Source organism: Cucumis melo, chromosome 4 (assembly GCF_025177605.1).
Source record: "Cucumis melo cultivar AY chromosome 4, USDA_Cmelo_AY_1.0, whole genome shotgun sequence".
In the NCBI taxonomy this organism is placed as follows: domain Eukaryota; kingdom Viridiplantae; phylum Streptophyta; class Magnoliopsida; order Cucurbitales; family Cucurbitaceae; genus Cucumis; species Cucumis melo.
Genome location: NC_066860.1, coordinates 27,467,353 through 27,493,152, shown reverse-complemented (window position 1 = coordinate 27,493,152; position 25,800 = coordinate 27,467,353). Strand labels below are relative to the sequence as shown.

General features: G+C 32.6%; 2 protein-coding genes and 1 long non-coding RNA gene across 5 annotated transcripts; all 3 read left to right on the top strand.

The window, feature by feature from the left end:
* Positions 1-1,607: 1,607 nt before the first annotated feature.
* On the top strand, positions 1,608-5,497 carry LOC103502687 (uncharacterized). The gene is made up of 5 exons (XM_008466715.3): positions 1,608-1,929; positions 2,437-2,534; positions 2,690-2,983; positions 4,893-4,980; positions 5,089-5,497. The coding sequence occupies exons 1-5, from the start codon at positions 1,613-1,615 to the stop codon at positions 5,165-5,167; spliced, it is 876 nt and encodes a 291-aa protein (XP_008464937.1). The 5' UTR covers positions 1,608-1,612; the 3' UTR covers positions 5,168-5,497.
* Positions 5,498-10,041: 4,544 nt separating this feature from the next.
* Positions 10,042-12,480, top strand: LOC103502688 (uncharacterized). Its single transcript, XR_540627.3, has 2 exons — positions 10,042-10,448; positions 11,175-12,480. It is a non-coding gene; the product is annotated as an uncharacterized LOC103502688 (long non-coding RNA).
* Positions 12,481-16,545: 4,065 nt separating this feature from the next.
* Positions 16,546-21,311, top strand: LOC103502689 (E3 ubiquitin-protein ligase RGLG1-like). Of its 3 annotated transcripts, none has more exons than XM_008466718.3 (11): positions 16,546-16,887; positions 17,610-17,929; positions 18,203-18,428; positions 18,519-18,632; positions 18,726-18,823; positions 19,516-19,595; positions 19,678-19,783; positions 19,896-20,023; positions 20,124-20,301; positions 20,734-20,790; positions 20,871-21,311. In XM_008466718.3, exons 2-11 carry the CDS (start codon positions 17,660-17,662, stop codon positions 20,949-20,951), a joined length of 1,338 nt encoding a protein of 445 aa, XP_008464940.2. In that variant the 5' UTR covers positions 16,546-16,887; positions 17,610-17,659; the 3' UTR covers positions 20,952-21,311. The 3 variants fall into 3 exon arrangements, with proteins under 3 accessions (XP_008464940.2, XP_008464941.2, XP_008464939.2); XM_008466719.3 differs by having other exon boundaries at positions 16,697-17,076; XM_008466717.3 differs by lacking the exon at positions 16,546-16,887 and having other exon boundaries at positions 16,983-17,929.
* Positions 21,312-25,800: the final 4,489 nt, after the last annotated feature.

The window sequence follows — 25,800 nt, the reverse complement described above, 5'->3', positions numbered from 1 at the left end:
AAAAAGGTTATACATTATAAAATCTCTAAAAATAATTGATGAGTTGCATTACATTGGAGTGTAAATGAATTGGGTTGGGGAGATTTTTTGGACCAACCTAAAAATTTGGGTTGGTCTAATTAACAATCCAAATCTTCAACCCAAACCAATTTATTAGGGTTGGGTTGGGTTATCAACTTTTTAAGTATATTATTTATTAACTTAAAATAATTAAATCTGTCTACCGTACATTTCAATAACTAAAATTTCATAAAACTCAATTGTTAAATATCAAAATTCAACGTATCTATTACAAACTTAAAAAAAAACTTCATAATAATATTTATAAGTTGTAATATATATTTTAATAATGTTAAAAATTCAGATTGAATTGAGTCAACCAAAAATTTAAAGTATGTAACCCGAATCCAATCCAAACCCAAAAAAATTATAAAAACTTCCATCTGACCTAACTCAACCCTTACGATTTATAAACAATTGATTTATTTGACGTAAATAACATGTTGTTCACACGAGACTTCGGAAGAAATTTGATTCGTGGAGTTGAACTTGTGTTGATGTTGTATTTATGTTGATTCGATGCGATGTGGTTCGATCTCTAGAATTTGATCCTCTGATTCTCTCTCGGCTGGATGCTTACACTTGATTTGAGGAAGCGAAGCACGTGATGTTCTTGAAGTTGGAGTCTTGGAAGAAAGCTTGTATCTTCGAAGAAGCTTCAATTTTCGATGATGTTCTTGAAGTTGAAGACTTGGAAGAAAGCTTGGATCTTCAAAGAAGCTTCAATCTTCGAAGGTGTTCTTGAAGTTGGAGACTTGGAAGAAAGCTTGGATCTTCAAAGAAGCTTCAATATTCGAAAATATTCTTGAAATTGGAGTCTTGGAAGAAAGCTTGTATCTTCAAGTGCTTCAATCTTCGAGGGTGGTCGACTTCAGGAATTGAAGAGGCTTTTATCTCTTGAGAGAATTCTCTCTGTACCTTCTGGAGTCAAGGGTTTTTATGGACTTGACCCTGTTCTAGTCATTTGGGTTATATTTTATTTTAGGCTAAATTAAGCTTTAAGCTTATTTTTGTGTTCAATTGAATTTTAGCCTAACTAAATAATATTTAATTGAACCAAAATAATTAATTTGATTCAATTGTCATAATAAAGACACCTGACATCATTAGAATTGTCCAATTTGTCTTTAAATTTAATTTGGGAACATGTCAATTTTTAGTTAATATTAAATACAATTGTTTTAGTAAATGATGTGACAATTTGTGATTGGTTCCAAAATTTCTTATTCAACACATGTTAAGCATATAATTTCAATACTTTGTTCGGTAAAAATATATACATACACAAATCAAGAGCTTTAGACTAAATTTGTGATTACACAAAAATAGTAGGAAAAAGATTAAAAATATGAAAAATTATTTTAAATTACAAAATTATACATATACGATCGTTTATAATAAATTAATCTAAATTGGTATAGGTATTTATCATAATACAGAAAATAAAAGCTAAAATATATTACCATAAGGTATAAAAATATTACAAATATTAATTAATTAAAAAAATATATATATAAAATAGAGTATTTGAGAAAATATTTATTTTTGTGTGATGTGGTTTTGTTTTAGGGAGGTTTTAAAACAGCCCCCAAAGCCCACCCGATACCCCCTTTATCCCCCAAATCAAAACCCATCAATGTCGACGAGTACCGCCGAGGAGACGGTGGAAGGGCTGCACCTTCTAGGGCAACCGACCTTCACGGAGCTCGACAATGGCCGCTTCCGCTGCGTTGAGACTGGTCACGAAGTTCTTGCCAAGGATAAGGACTCTTATTCTCGGACCAAACGCTGCCGTCTTGGCCTTGTCGATTTCGCTTTGTCCCGTCGGAAAGCTCCTCTCAATATGTTCGAGCAGGACCCTCTCTCTCGGTACTCTAAACTTATTTCCTTTATGTTCATACAATTCATCATCATCATACTTGGAGATTTGTAATATGAGAAAGGTTTAGCTCGGTGAACCCGTTGATTTCCTGATTTCCGTGGAAATAAATAGAATTTTCATGGAAATATAGCTTCTGGTTGATGGATTGATTGCAGCTTCATAATCGATAAAGTTAGGATGAAATCAAAGTCGAGTAGAGTAGTATTTATTTGATTGCTGTTGGTGATTTAATGAGCTTCAATGTGAGCTCCATTAACCTTGGAAGTTGGTGATTTTGGTCTTATTGAGTTTGACATTTGTCTTTTCTTGGTATTTGAGCTGTAGTTATTTAGTTATTTTTTAATGATTTTCCCTTTCTTGTCTGTTATTTCATGTTCAGTTGGAAATCAATGGATCAATGGCATTGGCTTATATTATTATTATTATTATTATTATTATTATTATTATTATTATTATTATTATTATTATTATTATTATTATTATTTGTTCTGCAGTTCGAAGCTAAAATGCAAACTGACTGGTGATACGATCAACAAAACAGAGGAACATATATGGAAGCACATCAACGGCAAACGATTCCTCAACAAATTAGGTTTGTACTTCTCAGTTTACATGGATTGTCTATTGTAATCTTTTATTCTTACCGATGATGTGCTCATGACAAGTTCTGATCTTGTCGTGCTCAAGAGACAAATTGCTGCTGGTTGGTGCGATTAAGTGTTGACAAAGTTTGTGTTTATATTGTAGAGCAAAAGGAGTCAGAGAAAGATTCAATGGCTAAATCAGGAGAGCAGCAAAGCAAGAAGAAGGCCGCCAAGGAGTTGAAGCCAAGTACAGAAAATTCAAAGAAGAAGAAGAAGAAGAAGAAGAAGGAACAGGAGGAGACTATTTCTGAAGCTCAGGAATGCAATGGGGAAAGTGATCCGGAGGATGCCTTCTGGATGCCTCCAGTAGGGCAACGTTGGGATAATGACAATGGAGGAGACCGATGGGCTTCAGGATCAGATTTGGAGCATGAAAGTGATAAAATCATTGCAATGGGTATGTTTGTCAATTTTGCAAACTTCACAGTATATTTACGTTTAGCTTTTCATTTAAGTCACAAGCATGCAAACAAGGAAATGTAGTAGCTCATTGAATGCAAAATCTGGAATGAGTTAGGTAGTACGACATCAAGTGTGAACCTGATGTATATTAAAAATGGTTTAAACCTTTATATGTTACTCTCTCATTATTTTCTTTTACATGATAACACTTGTAATTACTTGTAGTTAGTTACTTTCTGTTTAGTAATTGCAGATGTTGTGGTTGACCATAGTTGTTAGCTAGTTTGCAGCTGGTTATCTTTTGTATATATATTTAAAGGGAACTTCATTTATTGAACTAATAAGAGCTAATTATTCCCTTTAATTGTGAAATTTTCACGGTAAAGCAGGGAGTTAGGTTGGGGTTAATGGTTGTGGTAGAGAGATCTCTGGAGTTCTTTCTTGGGTTTGGTTTTTGACTTATGGGATTTGGTTTGGTTTTAGGTTGCTTGCCTTTGGCTGTTTGGATATCTCCTATGCATTTAAAAGGTAGGAAACTGTGTTTAGTAAGGAAATCCAAGAATTATTGATTGAGTTTCTGATATAGCTCTATTAGTCAACCATAAAAAAATTTGTTTAAGTTACTCTGTGGGGCAAGGCTTACATTCTTTGGGTATTGGTGGAGTTCTTTGGTGATTTTAAGGATGGCTCTCTCCTTGTATGGATGGAAAGCTACGATTTTCAAGATTTGAGAGAGCACTAACGACTAACCAATTATTTTAGACCTCTGAGAGATTTTGTTCTTGTCTGCCACATGATGAGATTTCAGTTGCCACACTGAGCATTATGCCATTGATGTTCCAGCTTAGGATGTTGATAAAGCAATTAGGGACCCTTGTAATTCTATTAAAGCATGTTTTATTGCCAAGTCATAGAATATATTTCCAGCAGTTAGGGAGCTTGAGCTTTTCATAGAATATATTTCCAGCAGCTAGGGAGTTTGAGCTTTTCCTGCGTTGTTATTTGTTTCTTCTAATGGGGTATGCACGTGTCTGATTTCTTCAGCATGGAATTCAGTTTCCCCTTAGTCTACTTCCTCTTCTAAGTTGGCCTCCACTTTGGGGTGGGTGGTTTTTGGCTGCATGATTTCGCTGTTGGTGAGAAGAATTGCGTCATTCCCCTTTTGTTAACTTGCAGATCCCCTTCTCACCAAAGAGAAGGGAACATATAGGATTGAACCCAGGCTTTTGTTGCCCATGATTAGGTAGGGATGTACATAAAACCTCGATCAATCAAATCAATTGAAAGCGAAACGCAGGGTGTTTGCTCCACCGATAGGAGTTAATATGTTGGAGTTAGGAAGTTTGTGTTTGAGGTAAGATGTAGTTCTTAAATATTCGTGAAAAGTAGATTAAGAGGGGAGTTGTTTATGCTAACTTAAGAAGTTGGATAGGAAACAATTACATTGGTTGATTGTAAACAAATTAGATCAATGGACTTCTTTTTTCTTGGTAGAAAACAATTACTTTGATTCAGTGAAATGATATGGAAAGAACTCATCTATAAAGATTACAAAAGATTTCAGGAATATAAACATTATTAATTTTAGCATAAGGGTGATCCTACCAAGAATTCCAGCTATAAGTGGAAGCTTAGCCCAAGTCCTGGGTTCAAGCCTCTAGGTAGAATGTAAAAAGTGAGAAGAACTCTTTTTTTCTATCAGAGGTCGTTGATGCTGCAGATATAAGCTTGTGGAAACTGCTCACTTTCTTTAATTTGATGAATTACTGTCTAAACGTCTAACCTGTTGGATGGAAAATAATTTTTCACCCAACCCATAGGATCTCGTGTCTACAATATCTTGATTGGCTTTTTTATGGAGTGAAAATTTTACTTCACTGAAATTGGTTTTCTTTCCACTTCAGATGACGAGGATGATAAAGATGAACACGGTGGAAACAAGTCAGATGAAGATAAACACCATGAAAATGAGTCAGATGAATTGTCTAAGCGGTATGCAAAAGAAACCATTAGCTTACATATGCATCACTTTTGTCGTTCTGTCCGAAATTATGTCAACTTGTCAAGTCTCATGTTGATTACTGAATTTGTTGATCACAGTACCAAAAGAATGTCGATAGAGATTGGACCCAGCAGTTTTGCTTCAAGAAAGAAGAAGAGTAAGAAAAGCTCTACGTGAACAATATTTCTTCTCCCCAGCAATCCTACTATATCCAGGTTGCTTGGGCATGCACAGACGCCTCCACTCGCAATATCCGGTATGCTGCATCTTTCATTGGTGCCGACTTTTCCACCTTTAGCTTCTGCTTATTTAATCACCTTTGTTTTATCATCTTCCGTAATGGTTTTGCTCTTTTCTTAGCTTTAGCCTGATTTTCTTGATAGCTTTCTGTATAACAAGCAAATTACATATTTATTACATTTCTCACTCTCTGTCCCTATTCTTTCGACTGTAGAGTGATTCAAACTTTACAATATTTTGGTTGGAATACATTATTTTATTGAGTAATTTTGAGGGTCAATAACTAAGAATTGAGATAGATTGAAGTACAAGGAATCAAGAACTACGAAATAAACGAGTTCAAGGCACGTGGAACTTTCCCTCCTTCGTCTACCTTTTGAGTTTATGAAACTATGAATGAAGATGAGATGTAGTCGGTTATTAAATTATGACTTGCAACAATGAAATTGTGTAAAAACTGTAAATTGTAGTTTGTTGGTACATTTTCTCTTTAAAAGATTTAGATACTAAAAAAAAATGCAAGAAATTTGAATATTTTATCGACTGTGTATGTCAATTATTGTGATATAAATGTTTGAGATTTTGAATATGTACATGGTATTTAATATTTGAAAACTAGGTTTAATAGATTTATAAATTAAATTGTTATTAATAATAAGAATATTTGTTTTTACAACTCTAGCTGTCCTATGAATGTCTTGCTATTGGATAGGGATGGATATCGGATAGATTTCTTACTCGTGTCACAAGATGCTTATGTCCCGTTAAATAAAAATATGGGAAAAATACACTTTTGGTCAATTGGTTAATTTAAGTTTAGTAATTAGTTTTCATTTTAAAAGGTTTCGCTCTTACTATTAGGTTTCCAAATTGTATATTTTTATCCTTTTGTTCTCTTTCTATTTGGTATCTAAAGTTTTAAAATTGATTTTTCACTAAACACATACCTAGTGTTAATATCTATTAACTTTTTACCATTGTAGACCATTAATTATAAAATTTCAATTTTTGTAATTTACTTTTAATTAATTTAATTTATAGTCTAAATCAAAGATCAAAAATAAGAATTTGCAAAGTTTGAAATAAAAATAAAGGTAAAATATTGAAATATGAGTACCAAACCAAAGCAAACTCTAAAATTTATAAGTAAAAAAGCGCCCTTTTGTAATCTTAGGGACTAAGTGGAATTAAACTTAAAACTAACTTGTAAAATTATAGCATTAAGGACTAAATAAATAATTAGATTAAGAACTAAATAATAATTATACCCAAAACTTATGATAATAAAAACACAACATCGAGATTATATTAAAACGATATGTGAGAACGACGTCGTCTTGACCTTCTTCATCTCTCATCCCGCGTATTCCCCACCGAACTTCTCTGTCAGCCCACCTACGGTTCGGTTAACCGATTTTCCACCGCACCGGTTGCCGGAATTTTTATCACCTTTTTGTATTTCCCCAATAATAATGGCTTTTAAATCCGATCTTATGGCTTTCGATTTTCATCTCTTCCTCTCAAAGAAAACCCTACGAATTGCTAGATTCGCTTTCTTGTTTATTTTTTGCCACTGTTCCTCAACCCTAACGCCTCTCTCTTCCCTCTTCACTGGTTGCTCCTCCGGCTGCCGGCCGCCGTTTACGCCGTCATTTTTTGCCTTAAGAAGCCGCAAAAATTCTTTTTCTTTGAATTTTTTTTTGGCCAAATCCTACGTATGCATGAAATTCAGTTTTGAAATTATATATATTGACTTATTTTTCGTTGCTTTGAAGAAACAAAACTTTCCGACTTCAAAAAGAAAAATGAACACTCTGTTTTTTTTTTTTTTTCATGAAAAATTTATTTGAATCGGAGTATTTGGGTACTTTTTCTTCAAACTATGTCAAGTAGTCAAAGAATAAAGAAAGGTAGAACAGAAGTTTGGAGGTTAGTTCTCAATCTCTAACACTAGAAAGTGTGTATGGTACTTTCTCATCAAGATTTTAATGACAGTGACCAAATTTGGAATTTACTACAGTTAGAACCGCTAGTTTCAGGGAATCGTGGATTTGACCCTCTCTTGTTTCTTTTGACAAACCAAAAATCAATTGAAACTGAGACTAATGCCATGTTTACCGATATGAAATGAAAAGTATGTAATCGTAATGAAATTCTATGGATGGGTCAATCGTAATGGGTGAAAATCGCAATTAATTGGATTGTTTTCACACTTTTCCATTATAACAGTAGGGAACAATATCTTACGTAATTTTCAACAGAAATTGGATTGAAGACTGGTAAACAAAATCAAACATAATCAAATGGGGCTCACTTTTTATATTATGTCTGATTTATTATGTTGCTAATGGGTAAATGTGACCTAACATTCTATTTTACATTGACTGAAACAGAAAGTGATGTTAATTTTGATTGAATCTCCTTCTTAGCCTTAGAATTAGAGATAATGTTCGTTATCTACTCTCTTCTAATGATTTAGATCCACTTTAATAAGCTTTTCAAACTCTTGTAGGGAAAATCATGAATCCTCCACCTGCAGTCAAGGTTGAGGTTGCAAACATGGATGAAAATGATCAAAACGATGGAAAGAAAAAAGGGAACATTGATGATCCTTATGATGTTGAGTGTGAATATTGTGGTGCTTTATACATCAGTCATTTAAAGAGAAATAGGATGGAAGATATGGAAGCACATACCGAGAACTATGCTTCTGGTCGGCCTTGTTGTGGTGGGGCAGAAGATGGATATAAAGAGAATTTGATTTTAGAAAGTGAGGAGGAGGAAGAGGAAGAGGAAGTTGAGAGTGTAGGTGAGAACAGTGGATTTTTTTATTCTGAAGTTGCAAAAATACTAATGGCAAAAATGATCATGATTGATAAATTGCCCCTCAAGTTTGTGGAAGATGAAGGGTTTAGAAGGTTTTTGGAGCAAACTTTGTGTAAATATGTTCCACAGTTTGTCATTCCCTCTCAACCTACATTAGCTAAGTATATATTGGAAATATACCAGAGTGAGAAACAATCTCTGAGGAAGATTTTTGGGGAATAAGGTCCTACAATTTCTCTCACAATTGATACGTGGACGTCGGATCACGACATAAACTATATAGTTCTTACTGGACATTTCATTGATGTCAAAGAAGAAGATTCTTAATTTTTGTCCAATTGAGAATCTCAATGGAGAGACTATTGGAAAAGGAGTAGTATCTTATTTGATGAAATGGGGTATTGAAAAAATATTGATTTTCACCATAAATGATGGTAGTTCAAATGATGCTGCCATTGCTTATTTAGTTCACCATTTCAAGAATATGTTGGTTATGGATGGTAAATTTATGTACGTTAGATGTTGTGCCCACATTATTAATTTGATCGTATGTGATATTATGGAAGATTTTCATGAGTTGATATCAAAGAATTTGAAATGTTGTTAGGTCTGTGAGATCTACTCCTGAATAATTTAGGATCTTCGAAAAATGTATTGCAGAGGAGAACCTATCTAGCAAGAGTGTCGTGTGCCTTGATTTTCCAAATATGTGGGACTATACCTACTTGATGCTTGAGGGAGGGAGCAGAGAAATCTGAAAAAGCATTTGAAAGACTAAAGATCTATGAGAAGGCTTAGTTGGAAGAGGATATTCCCGCTAGCAAAGATTGGGAAGTTGTCAGAACACTTGTTCCGTTTTTATCGCCGTTTTATAAAGCGACTTTAAGACTCTCTGGTTCTCTTCATGCCCCTTCAAATGTGATCTTTGATGAGATAAGCACCATCCAGAATTACATAAAAAAGTTTTCTTCCAATTGTGATGATCTTGTTCTCAAAGACATGGCAACAAAAATGCAAGTGAAGTATGGTAAGTATTGGGGGAGTAGTGAAAATACCAAGTACTTGTTACACACTGCCATTGTTTTAGACCCTCGTTACAAGTTGAAATTTATGGGATATTGCTTTAGCGAAATGTTCGAGGGCAGTGTGGCAAAAGAGATGTATAAAAGGGTTGAAGATGTTTTGAGGCAATTATTTAATGAGTATAGTTTGTCTGCAGCCAACAATGCCTCATCTACTCAAGGCGTGACCTGTCCTTCAAATGCAGGAGAAAGTTCTACAAAAACTGATGTTACAAAGGCTTTCCGTTTTTACAGATATGTTTGAAGCAATGTACGAGGATAAAAATCTTGAGTCAGCCTCAGAGTTGGACATCTACTTGATGGAGTTGAGAACTTAATTCTTTACCAGTAGTTTTTTAAAATTTCACTTAAAAAATAGAGTTGGTCCCTTTTATAAAATTAGTTGAGTGTTGATAGTCATAAATTTATTTTGTAGACAACAAAGAAAAATTATACTGCATAATGAAAATTAGATAAAGAATGATAATAATAGTTGTACTAACGATTCTAAAAATTAAGGAAATTAGAAGATTGAATCAATTTTCATAATCTCACTTCTCTATTTTCTCTTTTTTTTTCTACACCTCTCCTTCTACTTCTACTTCTACTGTTGTGTTTGGAACACATTCTTGAGTTTAGGTAGATTTTTTGAAATAAAATTGAATTTATTTGGAATACATTCTTTCAAGCCATAAATTAGACTATGCTTCGATTAAAATTTCATAATTTACTTGGAACATTTCCTCTCTTGCTTCATTCTTTCTTCAATAGTTACATTTCTTCATCATGGGCAACAATGTTTAAGTATATATTTAATCACAAGTTGTCATGTGACAAACTTTTCTTTCGTAGAAAAGAGATTTATTCAAAAAAAGTAAACTAAATGAAATCTATGGAGACTTGACTTATAGAGGAAGGTGAACTTAGATAATAACATTAGATTATGAATTTAAACAAAAATGCTAAATATTCGAAGAATATATACAGATATGTACAAAGAAAATTACTTCTGATTGTTGCCCAAAATTAATAAGGAAAACGGCACCGTTCGTTTTGACATCACCAAAACGGTGCCGTTCTGCTTTTTCTTTTTTGGCCACACTGTCCCTCTCCGTACTTCTCGCTGGCGACAGTCGGTCGGATTCACCCGGCCGACGTCGGAATTCTCCCCTGATTCCACCTCTAGAAATAGTAATGGCTTTGGAACACGGCCCTTCGAGTTTCATCTAATGGTCTCAACAAAATCCCCAGAAAGTCCTTCTCCGGTTACACGTCTGTCTTTTTTCTCCGCTGTTCACCGCTCGAGGCAGTCGCCGGCATCCCCGATTTCTGTAATTATCTGCTCCCTTGCTTTGTTGTTTATTTTCTTTGGTCTCCAACTGCTAGGAAACGGCTATTTTGTTCCCTAAGAAGTGTAAGGCGTCTTCTTTGATTTCCATTTCAGTATTGCTCAAATCCCAAGTTAGCATGAGAATCGATTTTATAATTAGTTTCGATAATAGAAACTCATCTTTTTCTTTCCTTTTTTTTTCCCGCTAAACCTTTTCCCTAAACCATGTGGAGTATTTAGAGAAAAAGAAAGAAACAGAAGTTTGGAGGTTACCAAAATCTCAAATTTGAAACTTACTAACATTTTAACGTTCTAGTGTCGGGAGACATGGATTTTGTTCTCCATTTTGTTTCTTTTGAAGAATCACAAATTTGACATTAGGTTTGTGTTTTGATTGGTTTAGTTTCTTGGATTTCAAACAAGAAGGATAGGTTGAATAAGTTTCGAAGGGCCAAGAGTTGACTTACTGATCAGTATGTACATAATAAATAGTTTAAAAGGAACGAGTTTAATTCATGATGGTTTGGACACCGCCGTAAGATTTAATCTCCTATGACTTATCTTGTTAACCAAATGTAGTAGAGTGAATTAGTTGTGCTGTGAAATTTGTTGAGGTACACACGAACTCTCTAGATAATAATGTCTATGAAGAGAATTTGATTTGATTTCATTGCATACACTCTATTGATTTATTTTCACTCTCATAAGTTGTTTCAAACTTTTGTAGGGAACATCATGCAGATGAGGTTTTGGTTGTGAATGATGATGAAAATGTGGATGTATCACTATCAAATTCGACTACAAAAAACCAAGGATGCATCATATACTAGTCTTTCAAAGAGAAATGGGATGGAAAATGTGGAAGCACATCCCGAGAACTATTGCCATAACGATAAGTATCCTTTTTGTAGCACTTATTCTAATAAAGCATATGAAGAGAATGTGATTTTCGAAAGTGAAGATAAGGATGAGGAAGAGGAAGAGGACGTAGGAGAGAATTCAAAATCATTCGACTCATCAGTCAGTTGAGGTGTTTTTGATGCAAAAGTTGCAAGAATACTAATAGCAAAAATGATCCTAATTGATAAATTGCCCCTCAAGTATATGGAGGAGGAAGGGTTTAGAAGGTTTGTGGAGCAGACTCTATGTGAATATGCTCCAAGGATTTAAATTCCCTCCCTACCCACAATAGCTATGGATATATTGGAAATATACAAAGAAGAGACAATTTTTGAAAAACATTTTCGCTGAACAAGGTCCTAGAGTTTCTCCCACAATCAATACTTGGAGATCAGATGAAGATATGAACTATATAGTTCCTACCGCACATTTCATTAACAACGATTTGAAAATGCAGAAGAGGATTCTTAATTTTCATCAAATTGAGAATAACAAGGAGAGATTAGGAAGGGAAGTTGAAAAATGTTTGAAGCAGTGGGGTTGACAAAATATTGACGTTGGCGGTGGATAACACTTGACACTGTCATTGCTTATTTAGTTAACTGGTTCAAGAATGAGTTAGTTTTGTAGGGTAAAAATGTGGATGTTAGATATTGTGCGTATATTTTCAATTTGATTGCATGTGATGTTTTGAAAGATTTTCACCAGTTGGTATCTAAGATCCGATATGTGGTTAAGTTTGTGATATCTTCACCTGCACGATATAGTTGCTTTGAAAAGTGTGTTAAGGAGGAGAACATATCGAGCAATAGTGTTTTGTGCTTTGATGTTCCGACTCTTCCAACTAGGTTGGACTCCACCTACCTAATGCTGAAGGAGGCAAAAAAGTTTGAAAAGGCCTTTCAGAAACTAAAGATCCATGACTTGGCTAATGTGAATGAGGATATTCCCTCTAGTAAAGATTGGGAGGTTGTTAGATCACTTGTTCATTGTTTATCATTATTCTATGAAACGAATTTAAAGAATTTCTGGTTCGCTTCATGTTCCTTCAAGTGGGATCTTTCATGAGATTCGCTTTACCAAAATTTCATCAAAATACATTCTTTGAGTAATGATAATCTTGTTCTTAATGACATTGCAAGAAAGTGCAAGTTAAATATGATAAATTGCCCCTGTTCTTGACCCTTGTTTCAAGATGAAATATTTGCATTATTGCTTTAGTAAATTATTTGCGGCCAAGGAGGCCAAGGAGATATGTGCGAAAGTTGAAGATGTTTTAAGAGAATTATGTAATGAGTACAGTATGTCCATTGTCAAAAATGATTCATCTACTGCTATCATGGCCCATAATTCAAGTACTTGAGAAAGTGCTCAAAATGATTCAGAGTCCTGTTTTAAGGAGTATATTGATAAATGGGAGAAAGAGTTTGAAATTGAAGAGTCAGCTACAGAGATAGAAAGATACTTCTTGGAACCACTTGAGAAACGAGAAAATTTTGACGTATTAAAATGGTGGGAAAATAATTGTGAGATTCAGTGTTCTTAGTAAAATTGCTCGAGAAATATTAGCGATTCCAGTATCCACTGTTCTTTTGAATTTGCATGTAGTTATAGTAGGAAAGTGGTAGATTCTGTGTTTTACATCGACTCCAAATTTAGTTGATGGTCTTGTATATGCCTGTACAATTAGCTAAAAAAGGATGCTACGAGTATTGATCTTCAAAAACAGCTTGAGGATGTTATTCGTATGGAAGAAGTTAAGGAAATTTTAGCTAATGATCATGTCTATTAGGATGTTATCATTTGTTATTTTTTTCTTTTTTCTTTATTGTTTATAGATTTTGAAACAAGCTTGAAGGAAGCATCAACCATGGATATGGGTTCAATGCTTCATCAAAAAGATGATTAGGAAGTATGTGGTTTAACTATGAACTCCTTAAGACTTGTTATTTTGTTTGTTGAAGTTCTTGATATTGGATTACTGTACTGTGTGAATCGTTGGACTTCATTGTCAAGTTTTCTACAATATCCTTGATGTGATCCTTCAGAATTCTTCTTTCGTGCTTGGACAAGGTGATCTTCATTGCATGTGAACATGTTCGAAAGATATGTATTCTAATCTCGATGGTTGAAAATTTATTAGAGCATGTTACAACAATATATCTAATAATTTTAGATTCTTAAATGTACGAGAGGGAGTATAAAAACTATTATGAGTTGACTTTGTGGTAAAAAGAGACGTAGTCTCGTTCATGATGGTCGGTTTATGATGGCTACCTACCTAGTAACTAATTTCAATTTTTGTTTGAAGCATGAAAAAGAAATATTTTTTTTAAAAAAGATGATAATAGTAAATTTTTGTGATGTATTTTTAGATGGTGTTATAGTGATCTTTTCTTACAATTTATCCTTACATTCTTAGTCCATGCAAAGATCACATTAAAAAAAAAAAAGAGGACATAAAATAAAATCAAATTTTAAAATTAAAAAGAACAAAAGCACAAACAAAAAAACATCAGGGTTAGGTAATTCATTTGGTCTTATTTCATGTGACATGTTTTTCACTTATTCGTTTACTATTCCATATAATATTATATTTTTTTAGGAGTTTTTTTAAAAATAGAAAAAATTTGACAAACATTTTACACTCTACCAAACAAAATCCGTAGATAAAAATTTACTTTATTTTATCAAATATTTTATTTTTTTATAACTTCTTTATTTTTCAATAGATACAATAGACCAATGACTTTGATAGATATCGACAGAAGTATGTTAGTAAAATTTAAAATTTTACTATATTTATAAATAATTTTCTTAGCAGATTTGTCATTAAAGTATAATCTATTATTTTTCTTTTTCTTCTTTTATAATCCATTAAATCGATTTTGAATTTTGAATTTTGAATTTTGAAAAAGAAAATTGATTGGGTAACAAATGGCATAAAATTGTTGTAGGACTTTGATTCTTAATAAACAATCTAAATAAAAAGGTGAGATGTATGTATAACTCTTTTTAAGAAAAAAACTTGTCAAATTTTTTAATGAAAGGACGACTCATTCCCTCTCTCTTATATTAGTGGATGAACTTTCTAGTTTTATTATAGCAAGTAGATAATTCAAATCCTTTAAAATTTACCTAACATATATTTAATATAAACATTTGATTTTGTTGATTGGATTTGTATTCCTTTTTCTATCCAAAAAAAGAAAAAGAAAAAGAAAAAAGAAACAAAAGAAGTGAAGAATAATGGTCAAACTTGATTTTGTAATTATTTGATGTAATAAAGATATTTCAATCTTGAAAAACTAATGACACTTGTAATGAAAATAATTAATTAGAAAACAAAACTTGAGGATGAGATTTTGCTTGTTTGTTAAGTATGGATGAGATTCAATATAATCCACGTAACCCCTTGCTTAGTTGGCTAAACAAACATGTATGTCATGACACCTCCCTTCCACGCGTCCTCTTCCCATTACTTTCTAATAGCTACCAGAAAATTTCGAATACTATGGATTACGAAAGTATTACTTCATTCGTTTATGTTATAAATTTGTTCCAATATACCTATATTAATATTGAGATAGATATTGATTTTGTTTTTTTTTTTTTTTTTTTTATATATGGAATATTGCTTTCAATTAAGATATTTTTTTAATACAAAGATGGTACATTTTTCATAATTTATATTTGAAATATCACCAATATCATTCCATTTTTTTCAATTTATTCCAAGACAAGGGTTCCACAATCTCCGAGTCAAAATCAAGGAACTATTCGTACGTTGTTGAATAGAAATAAGGAAGGCCAATCTTTGAGAATTTTGTCAGCATCGAATTCTTTGCAAATGGATCTATTCAACGATGTAAAAGATTATAATGTCATAAAAGAATCGAGTAAAAAGGATCCTCTAATTGAAATTAGGAATTCGTTAGGACCTTTAGGGGCGGCCCCTCAAATTTTGAATTTTTATTCATTTTATGACTTAATAACTCATAATCCGATCTCCCTAATTAAATATTTGCAACTTGACAATTTAAAACAGACTTTGAAAGTACTTAAATATTATTTAATGGATGAAAACGGGGGGATTTTCAATTTCGATCCTTGCAGTAACATCGTTTTCTGATCCTTTTCTACCCTGATTTGACTTTCAAGGTTCGATGGGAGTTTACACAAGTCAAGCAAGTAAAGAGAGTTTGAGCGTGAAATTTCTCTTTTATAGACTTCCAAATCTTTGACAAGAAAACTTCCATCCACCCATAGGCGACCCCGTGGGTCATTGACATCTTTCCCATGGTTTTAGTTCCCCGTATTTTCAAATGCCTGATTTTGCTACGATCTATGAATGATCAAGAACCACCTGAATGCGACTTCTGCTTGAAAACTAGAAAAGAGGATGAATGATTTCGAGAAAAAAAGATGAAAAGCTCAAAAGGTAGCAAAAGTAGTCTAATTCAAAGAATCAAATAGTAGTAGCCGCATATCATATCTTTCGTATTTCTGTTCTATACGTTTTTGACATACCCTCATCAATAAAGGAAAATCCCATTGGCTTTCCTTTCTTTTACAGGCTACCAACTGCCAGCCCAGAGGATGGATTCGCCTCATCATCTCGCCTTTCCTTTCACCTAGCTTTTAAAAGTGTATTAGTGTAAGTTTGTATTCACATTTGTAACAAATGGAGGAAGTTGTAGTAGTAATATTATTTTGCTTCGGTTTAGATGTCTTATCACTATAGCAATATGATGTGGGGTTTTATCAACTTTAAAATATTAGATTTTAATTTATAATTTATCTTTTTAGATTTTTAGATTTTAATATAATTTAGAGTAAATGGATTTGAATTCGAAACATTTTCGTAGGTCATTACTTGTAACCATTAGAATATAGAAATAAATTGAGTTAGTAAGTTTGAAAAATGAAATCAAATACTCATGATATGGATAAAAAGAAAAATAGCTTCACCAAAAAGTAAAGTATAACAACCAACAAATCATATTTTATAATAAATTTGAAAGTGTTTGAGTGTTTTTTAATATATAAACAAAAGTATATTTGATACCATATGATATGATATGATGTGACATTGTATTTATTTATTTAATTTAATAAGTGACGTGCCGTTACATTTATGATTAACACGAGACTGATTCCTTTTTTCTTTTTCTTTATTTGAAAGAACAATCAAGAAGATCCCGTGGTTCATTCAAATGCCGAAACTGATTGGATTCCATTGAAAATTATTTTCTTTTCCGTTCTCAAAAGTCTTCGAATCCCACTAATTTCAGGCAATAGTTCAGCATTTCTTTCCTGCGAAACCCCACTTTAATGCTAAATCAAGGAATCGTTTTACCAGACTAACGAATTTCAAGATTCCCGTTCGAACAAACAACTCAAAAATCTGTTCCACTTTCTAATAATTTTCTTTTTTCGATTTGATTTTATTGTCTTCGTTGTGCATTTCTCTTTTGAAATGGAGTGTAATTTTGTCAATTGCCCAAAAGAAGAAGCAATTTGGAGAAATTGAAACGATGGTACGGATTTCGTTTTCGTGCCTTTTCGAGATGCTTTTCAGCTTTTTAATCGGTTTCTAGGAACTGAGGGTTGAAGGAGAATCTTGTTCATTGGATTTTTCTTTTGGGTTATGGGGTTTTTAAATGGCGTTTGATAGTTTTAGGAGTCTGCCACAGATTTGAAGTGATCGGGTTTTTGGTTTGCAACTTGTGAGTTTGAAAATTATTCAGCCTTTTTTTTTTTTTTGTTTGCGATCATGATTGGAAGTTGTCAAATGGGTTGAATATTTTGAATGTCGAAGTTGAAAATATTTAAGAGTCAAATGAAATCGTGTTGTTTATTAGGATCTTAAATCTCTTTTCTCTTTCGTAAATTTGTTTTCCTCATCAGAATACTTTTATATTTTGAGAACGTTGCAAATTCATTTCCGTTCTTCAGCCATTTTTGACAGACGGCGGCTCTATCTTGTTTGAACGTTCCTTGTTTTGTTTTCATACCTTTGTTTGGTTTTTTCTTCTCTTAGTCGGTAAAGAAGCGTGTCGTAATGGATTACACAGCTAGCTATTTTTTTAAAATATAAAGCTTAAAATCTTCTCTGGAACTTCATTTGCAAGAGAGAACAATCGATACTCTTTGGCTTGTTGAACTACTATTTCACCCTTTTGGATATACGGGTATCTGCCTTTTAGCTGAGGATTCTGGTTTATTTAGGCTGATTTTATTGCCTTCATTTCTTCATCAGACAAGAAGAGATTCTTAAGATTTGGAAGAATTTGTTAGAGTTTGAAATTCATGGGTGCTGCGAATTCGAGGGAAGAACCTTCGGCTTTACCGTCATGGAATGGTGCATATGGTCAATCCCCCCCTTATGCTCAGGAAGCATATGCTCCATCCCCATATGGTCAAGGAAGTCAGAGTTATGTGCCACAGCAATCATATTCCTCGCCACAGTATTACCCTCCTGAAAACTACCATGGTGGTGGTGCTGCTGCTGCTGGTAATGGAAAAAAGTTTGATAGAAGATACTCAAGAATTGCTGATAACTACAAATCCTTGGAGGAGGTATGATAAAATGGAATATTTCGAATGGGGGAGTTTTCCTTCAATATTAAATTTAAGTTAAACTGCAAGAATAGAATGTTAATTAGTTGATACCCATTGTTTACGAGTGAGTTCGTTTTTGTTGTACCGAAGGACCGGTACATGTTCTTCGCTTAATGTAGCTGTTAGGGCGAAAGTAGTGTTGTTTGTTGTGTTATAGGAAGATTGACGTCTGCATTTTCATAATTATGTTCTGCAAACTTCAAATAATGAGGTGAAACTTGTTGTCTGTAGGTAACAGGAGCTCTTGCTCGTGCTGGGCTTGAGTCGTCCAATCTCATTATTGGAATTGACTTCACAAAGAGCAATGAGTGGACCGGTGCAAGATCCTTTAACAAACGAAGTCTTCATGACATCAGAAATGGACCCAATCCATATGAACAAGCCATATCCATTGTTGGAAAAACGTTGTCTGCTTTTGACGACGATAATTTGATTCCGTGCTTTGGATTTGGAGATGGTAAATTCTTCGATTTTCCTTGTTGGCTTTACTGGTCTTTTTCGAATTTCCGAGACTGCTTATATTACAAATTTCTCATGTAATTTGCAGCATTTACGCACGATCAAGATGTCTTTAGTTTCTATCCAGAAGGGAGATTTTGTAACGGATTTGAGGACGTGTTGAATCGTTATAGGGAAATTGTTCCCCATCTACGTCTTGCAGGTTCTAGAACAAACATACTCATTCTTATATTTCATTAAAAATTATTTCGTACATGTAATGGTTCTTATGAGGTCGTTTATTATTATATAACAGGACCAACTTCATTTGCACCTGTTATTGACATGGCAACATCAATTGTGGATAAGAGTGGTGGCCAGTATCACGTTCTGTTGATAATTGCCGATGGGCAGGTACTAATACAGTTCAAAAGAAATTTGTTTTGTCAATTACAAAACCAGGTTCCTATGCTTAGGAGGAAATTAGAATTTAGTCCCTATGATTCAAAATTTAGTCCAAGGTTGGAATTTAGTCTTCATGATTTTATAATAAAACATCATAAATAGTCTCTATGGTTTGATAAACCCCTCATAAATAGTCTACCATTTTTCTTTGATAGAAAAAATGACTTTGTAAAAAAATGAAAATGTACACAAGAAACCATGCAGCACAGAAAAAAAAATCCCTCTAAAGAAAGGGACTTCAACTATCTAAATGGTGTCTATCGAATAAATAATCTTTACCATAGAGACTATTTAGTAGGATTTTATCAAACCATAGAGATTAAATTCTAATTATAGATTATATGGACTAAATTCTAACTTACTACTAAATTTATAATTTAATGTTTTTCTTAAAAAGAAAAGGAAAAAGAAAACTTAACAATAAAGAAAACTTTTAAGATTTATGATCTCAACGATTGAGCTATGATTGAATTTGGACCTTTGAAATTGAAGGGACTAAAATGGAACAAGTCCCAAGTAGAGGGGACAAATGGAGTTGTAACCCACAAAAAAATGATAGAGAAAAAAAGTAAAAAGAAACTCATTTTGATTGAGAATTCACATCTGATATCTTATCCCGAAATGAAAAATTAATATCTCAGGTGACTAGAAGTGTGGACACCGAGCAAGGGACGCTAAGTCCACAAGAAAAGAAAACAGTTGATGCCATTGTGGCAGCAAGGTGAGCATGGGATTTTTGCGGTATACTTTTTACTTATAACACTCTAAACAGTTTGTAATAATTTTATTTGTTTTCATTTCAGCAATTTCCCTCTTTCAATTATTTTAGTTGGTGTTGGGGATGGACCATGGGACACAATGAGAGAATTTGATGACAACATCCCTGCTCGTGCCTTTGATAATTTTCAGGTAAGCAGAGGCACTTAGTTACCTTACGTTATAAAAAAAATATGCTTGTTTATCCTATGACTGGAAATTTAATAGACTATTTTTTTTCTTTTTGGTCACCATCTCTCTTTAGTTTGTGAATTTTACCGAAATCATGTCAAAGAATGTTCCCCAGTCTCGGAAGGAAACAGAATTTGCACTTGCCGCTCTTATGGAGATTCCTTCTCAATATAAAGCCACCTTGGAACTTAATCTACTGGGGTAAGAAGCGCTTATTCCCCCAGTTATTTTAGTAGGAGATATTTTCAAAAGGGAATCATCAACTTTATTGTCACAATCACTTTATTCATTCTTATCACAGGACTCGGAAAGGCAGTGCTCCCCGAAGGATTCCACTTCCTCCACCTGTTCCAGCATCTTTCAATACACCAAAACCTCCTCAATCCTACAATTATGAGCCAAGTGTGCCACCGTATCCTGTGAATAATAATCCGATCGAAACTGTTCGTTCGGTTGATCTTTCATCATACGATGACAAGGTAATGCTTTGTTTTTCATGATGTGTATTTGTTTGACCACTGCCCCAATGTGAATGTGACTGTTGCGACTAGTTCTTTCTGTGTAAAGTCAGTTTTGGATGTTTATTAGAGCAGTGAAAAGTTCCTAATATTGATCAGTTAGATTATCTGAGGTGATTCGAAATTCTAAAAGTAGTTCATTTGAGTATAATAGCTCAACTGGTGAAATGCATTATAACCTCAATCTAATGGGTTGGAGTTTTGAATGCCTGCCGGGCCACTGAACACATATTGCCGAACTCCAAATAGAAATGTTTCACTTAAAAAAATATTTTTATCAAAAGACGTGTCAAAATTCATATAACGTTTGTATATTGACATTATCATGTCCGTTTCCATTGTTCCTTTTCGAGAGTTTTTATCAATAACAAAAGCTCGGTTTTTTGCTCACAGTTGTGCGGCATTTGCCTTAGTAACCCAAAGGACTTGGCATTTGGCTGTGGACATCAGGTATTCTTCTGCCCTTCAACTTCAAAACTATTACTAAAATTTAGATTCTTTACACTAACAAACGTGCTCGTCAACCACAGACTTGTGCCGAATGTGGACAGGATCTTCAAATATGCCCGTTCTGTCGTAGTTCAATCCACACACGGTTAAAGCTCTACTGACCACGTCTCAACTTGCAACCGAGCCATACCAGTCGAAACAATCGTGTGGCATATCACTTGCGATATCAAACAATATCTTTGCCCTGTAGATTTGAAAATGTAGGCTACCAATTCTATTCATACCTTTTGTTACTGAAGGAGATTTTTTTTTCCTTCAAAGTTTGGTGGTTTGAGTTCTTTTGGTCCAGTAGCCAAACCTGTCTTTGCTATTTATTTACAATGGTGAAGAGGTGTTGTAAATGAAATTTGGCCACTGGAATTTGATTCTTTTCTTTCTTAAATTCATCTATCCAAATGTCTTTTTGTACATAGGAAAACATATAATGCAGTGTAATGATATAATTATACTTTTTGGCTTTATTTTTATTTAATTTTTTTTTTTGGTAATTACTTTACTTTTTTAATTATAGCTGTGCATATTTGCAATACTCTTTTGCCACCTTTGTGTTGGAGAGATTATGGAAGGGTGCTCTGATATATCTAACGATTTTGAGGGAGAAAAAACAATAATTTTACTGTTAAAAATCACTGAGTTCTTGAACTTAATTTTGGCTATTAACCGACTCCGGTGTCGCCCGGAGCATGCTATGGAGCAGCCCTTGTCTACGAACCTTCGAACCATAAATCGTCCTAGTGGGATTGAATTTAGGAATGAGTAAAAGTGATTTTTTAAAAAAAATAAATCTTAACCACCTTTATTGTTTGTTTGGTGAAACAAATTCTTTAAATCACTCCATTTCCATTTCTTAACATCACTGAAATCTCCTGTTTCTCTTAGCTCTTAGATTCTAACACAATCAATAGTTAAATTTTAGTAATCTTTTCAACTTTTGATTATATGTAGTATACTTCGTGGATGGTTAAATTGTTTTTACTAAATCTTTTCAACTTTTGTTATAAGTAGTATGTGCGTTTAGGAATTGTACACTATTAAGTCCAACTACCGATACGTTCATAGACGTGGAGGATTTTTGAACAGACAGTTGGCTGTTTATTATGTCGCTTTCCATGCTTGTGCGAGTCTCAGGAATGTGGAGGTATCATTTCATGCTCGTGCGAGTCTCAGGAATGTGGAGGTATCCAACTCATACTTTCGCGGTATCTTCATTTATGTTATTAGATAAACTTATTCAGATTAGCTTCTCTTTGTTTCATTTATGTTCAACTGCATATATGATTAGTTGAGTCATTATGCTATTTTTTGAAAAAATCTATCATATATTGTGTGTAAACTTCCTTGTCATGTATTCTCATATAAAATATTTTTGTCTGTTATCAAGTGATGGAGACCATAATGGATATGTTAAAGAAGGATGGAAAAACTCCTGAAGTCTACATAGCAATGCAAGTCGTGAGGTAAAGGGTTCAACCCAAAAATTAAATTCTGCTGTCTATAGGATCCAAGCAGTTTAGAATTAATGATGTGTATAAGTTCTTCAGAATCGTACATTTTCAAGGGTGAAAGTGGAGATTTGATAGCAAGTTTTGAACTTCATTTGAAGAATTATGAAGTTGGATTGCAATTCTTTTGTGAATATTCTGCTTGTTAAATTTTTAAAATGTCTATCTTAGTCCTTCAAATTTTAAAAAGAACTCTTTTGACCATTACTTGTTATATTGTTTTCAATTAATTAATGACATAATTTTAAGGATCTATATTAGGTTAACGTGATTTAAATTTAAACAAATTGATGTTAGAATGAAGAAAAAAAAAAAACAACATGGTAATATTGTTATAATTATTAGATCCTATAATAGACATTTAAAAAATTTATGGACTAAAATTTATCAAACTCAAAAGTCTAAAAACTAAGTTTAGTGATTGAAGCGAGTCTTTTGAAATGGATGACTATTTTTCAAGGACACGAATAAACTTTGGACAGAAAGTGAATCAAATTTGGCCAACATAAACGTGTGAATGGATTGAGGGAAAACTTAATCTTATTTCTCGATTTAGTTCTTCATTTTCAAATCTTGTTTATTGCTCCATCGTCTTGCTTTTTTAATTGTTTCACTTGTGAACGTTTTCTTTCGATTCTTGAATCTTGGTTTGGCTGTATAGGTAGAAAGAAGAGGTGAGAAGAAAAAGCTGAAAGAATTGAAAAACAAAAATATAGGAAAAGGAAGACAGAAGAAGGAAAACACACACAAACTACATAAAATGGAAAGGAAAGAAGGAAGAAAGAATTATAGCATTTAGGATTGAAGTGGTAAATTCAAATGCTTTTTAGTTAATTTTGGTTTGACCCTTCTAGATGAACTCTCTATGCAATTTTTTCAATCAAATTAGTAAACTTTGAATCAAAATAATATTTATATTTATTTACATCTATGGTAAATCAAGTTAAATTATTTTAATGGAAGACGAGAAAAAAAATATATCACTAACGAATGTTTTACGAATAGCATATCTCCCTATGCTACAATAGAAAGTTTAATAAAAATAATTTTAACTGTTCTAGAATCACTTTCACAAATTAAAATTAGTTGAAAGGATACAATAATCCATCTCCCTCGTCATTGAACTTCATAAAGAAAAGAAAAGTTCTCACATCATAAACTTATACCCGAACTAATCCCTCACCAACTAACTATCATTCAAAATCTAAACAAAATAGTAAAATAACTATTGTGTGTGCTTGTATTTAATGATATAATTGTTCGAAACGCACCTATTGATGTGTTAGAGGTTGTTGTGGAGCTACGGGTGTCGTGTTTGTACATATATCTCCTTTCTTAAAATATACTTTTAGTTCTCTTTTTAGAACTTTCTTCTTAGAAGCACAAAACACGTTTCATATCTAAATCATTCCTTTTAGAGTTATTACAGTAATTTATGTTTGAAGTTTGGATTATAATAACATGTGATTATGATATAAAATATTTTAATTTGAAAATAAAATATTAAACATCGTAACAAATAATAATAAAAAAATGTGTGACATGATAAGTACTATAATAAATGAAGAGTTTTGAAATAATATTTTCTGTATCCAAATGAGAATTTCTAAATAATATTTACTGTAGCTAGTTGTCCTTACTATAATCTTGCACAATCCTCGTCCTAAATGACCTCTTGATGTTTTAGAAGATCCTAAAACTTAATTATTTTGGATTTTTATTGGAATATGTTAATCATATTCATAGAAGTTAGGATTTGGATAAAAATTCGAGATTTGAATTCGACAATAGATGGTCTTAGCATTCCATTACATCCCTCGCTAACGGTTAAATATTGAGAAAACCGTCAAAATAGCAAAATATTAGATAGCAAATGGTTAAACATTGAGAAAATTGTCAAAATAGCAAAATATTAGATAGCAAACAGAAAAATAGCAAATTCTAAAAATAATTTGATTTATAGCAAAACTGCTGGATAATTTTTTTGAATTTTTTATTTACTAACAAAAAATTTATAAATTCGATTTAGTCCAAAATATTTTATTAAGTTCCTTAAAAATATTTTTTTTTATGGTTAGTAAATAAGTATATTTTATTAACCTACCTGAAATTATTTGTTTGAAAAATTTAAGGAAAGTATAAATTTGAATATATTTAATTTGTTCAATTTATTTTATTGTTTATTTATTTTTTCTTAATTTAACAAAATCAATTTATGGGTTAAATCAACCAGGTTTGATTGTGTTTATTTTCGGTAGAGTTATCATGTATTTGTACATACTACATGACAATATTATTCTTTCCATATTAGATCCACAATATTTGACAGAATGTATAACATATATTGCTGACACAATTACATTATAGTTTACACTTTTAAATAATGCGATAAACTATTCGTTCTATATCACGATCATATATTCAAATATTAATATTTATTTACTCATATAATCATATGCTTTTCAAATCTAAAAAACTTACCATTAAGATGAATTTGTTACAAAACCAAGAATAAGAACGATTTTCTAAATAGTGTAATTGAATCATAATAACGGTTGTTTAACTAAACGAACCTTAAATAACCAATAGAATTAAGATTTTTCAAACATGGTAAATGTCGAGTATGAATAATGTTATAAACAATAGATTTGGGACATACGCAAAAAGGTAAAATATTTGGTCATCAAGATGGAGTATCGTTCTCCTAAGATAATTCATATATTCCAAATACAATGTATTTGAATAGCTAAAAGATATTGAAAATAGCTAAAAAAAATTAGACAAGATTTTGCAAACAACATTCAAATTTGGTAAATTTTAACTAAATCTACTATTTTAACAAATATATATATATACAATATTTTCAATTTTGTTCTATTTTAAACAATTTATTAAATAATACACAATAAATATTTTTAATAACAATTTGAATTTAAATTTTAAATCCTCCGCTAAAATAATGTCAAATATAAATACAAGATTTTCAGTTTCTTTTATATATTTTAAACAATTTATTAAATAATACATAATATATATTTTTAATAACAATTTGAATTTAAATTTTAGAATGGTAATTATAACTCAATGACATTTTTGCAATTGTTTGAATCTTCTCTTTTTAGGTTTTATTTGAAAAAAGAAAACGAGATTGGGAGAGAGGGGACAACCGACGCAAGAGAGAAACATTAGAGGGCCAAAAATTTTCTTGCAAAAAAGAGAGGTGAAAAGTGTGCCAGACGGAGAGGAAGACATTGAAGTTTCAATATAAGCGACGGCGAGTTATTTCGAGCAACATTTGACGGCGTCCAATGTTGGTCGTGGGTTTGCAGAGTGTTTCACGGTGAGTTTCATCGTAGGTGTTCTGTTTTTCAGTCATGGTTCTTCTTGGAGTTTGCAGTGAGTTGTTCGACTCATAAGTCACTGGTCAGAGGAGTTGACAAAAAGAAAA

Coding starts and splice junctions, on each gene's coding strand:
- LOC103502687 (XM_008466715.3), top strand. CDS start 1,613: ATGTGGTTTTGTTTTAGGGAGGTTTTAAAACAGCCCCCAAAGCCCACC. Junction 1,930..2,436: donor GAGCAGGACCCTCTCTCTCG/GTACTCTAAACT, acceptor TTTGTTCTGCAG/TTCGAAGCTAAAATGCAAAC. Junction 4,981..5,088: donor TCAGATGAATTGTCTAAGCG/GTATGCAAAAGA, acceptor TGTTGATCACAG/TACCAAAAGAATGTCGATAG.
- LOC103502689 (XM_008466718.3), top strand. CDS start 17,660: ATGGGTGCTGCGAATTCGAGGGAAGAACCTTCGGCTTTACCGTCATGG. Junction 19,596..19,677: donor GATGCCATTGTGGCAGCAAG/GTGAGCATGGGA, acceptor TTTTCATTTCAG/CAATTTCCCTCTTTCAATTA. Junction 20,024..20,123: donor TTGGAACTTAATCTACTGGG/GTAAGAAGCGCT, acceptor TTCTTATCACAG/GACTCGGAAAGGCAGTGCTC.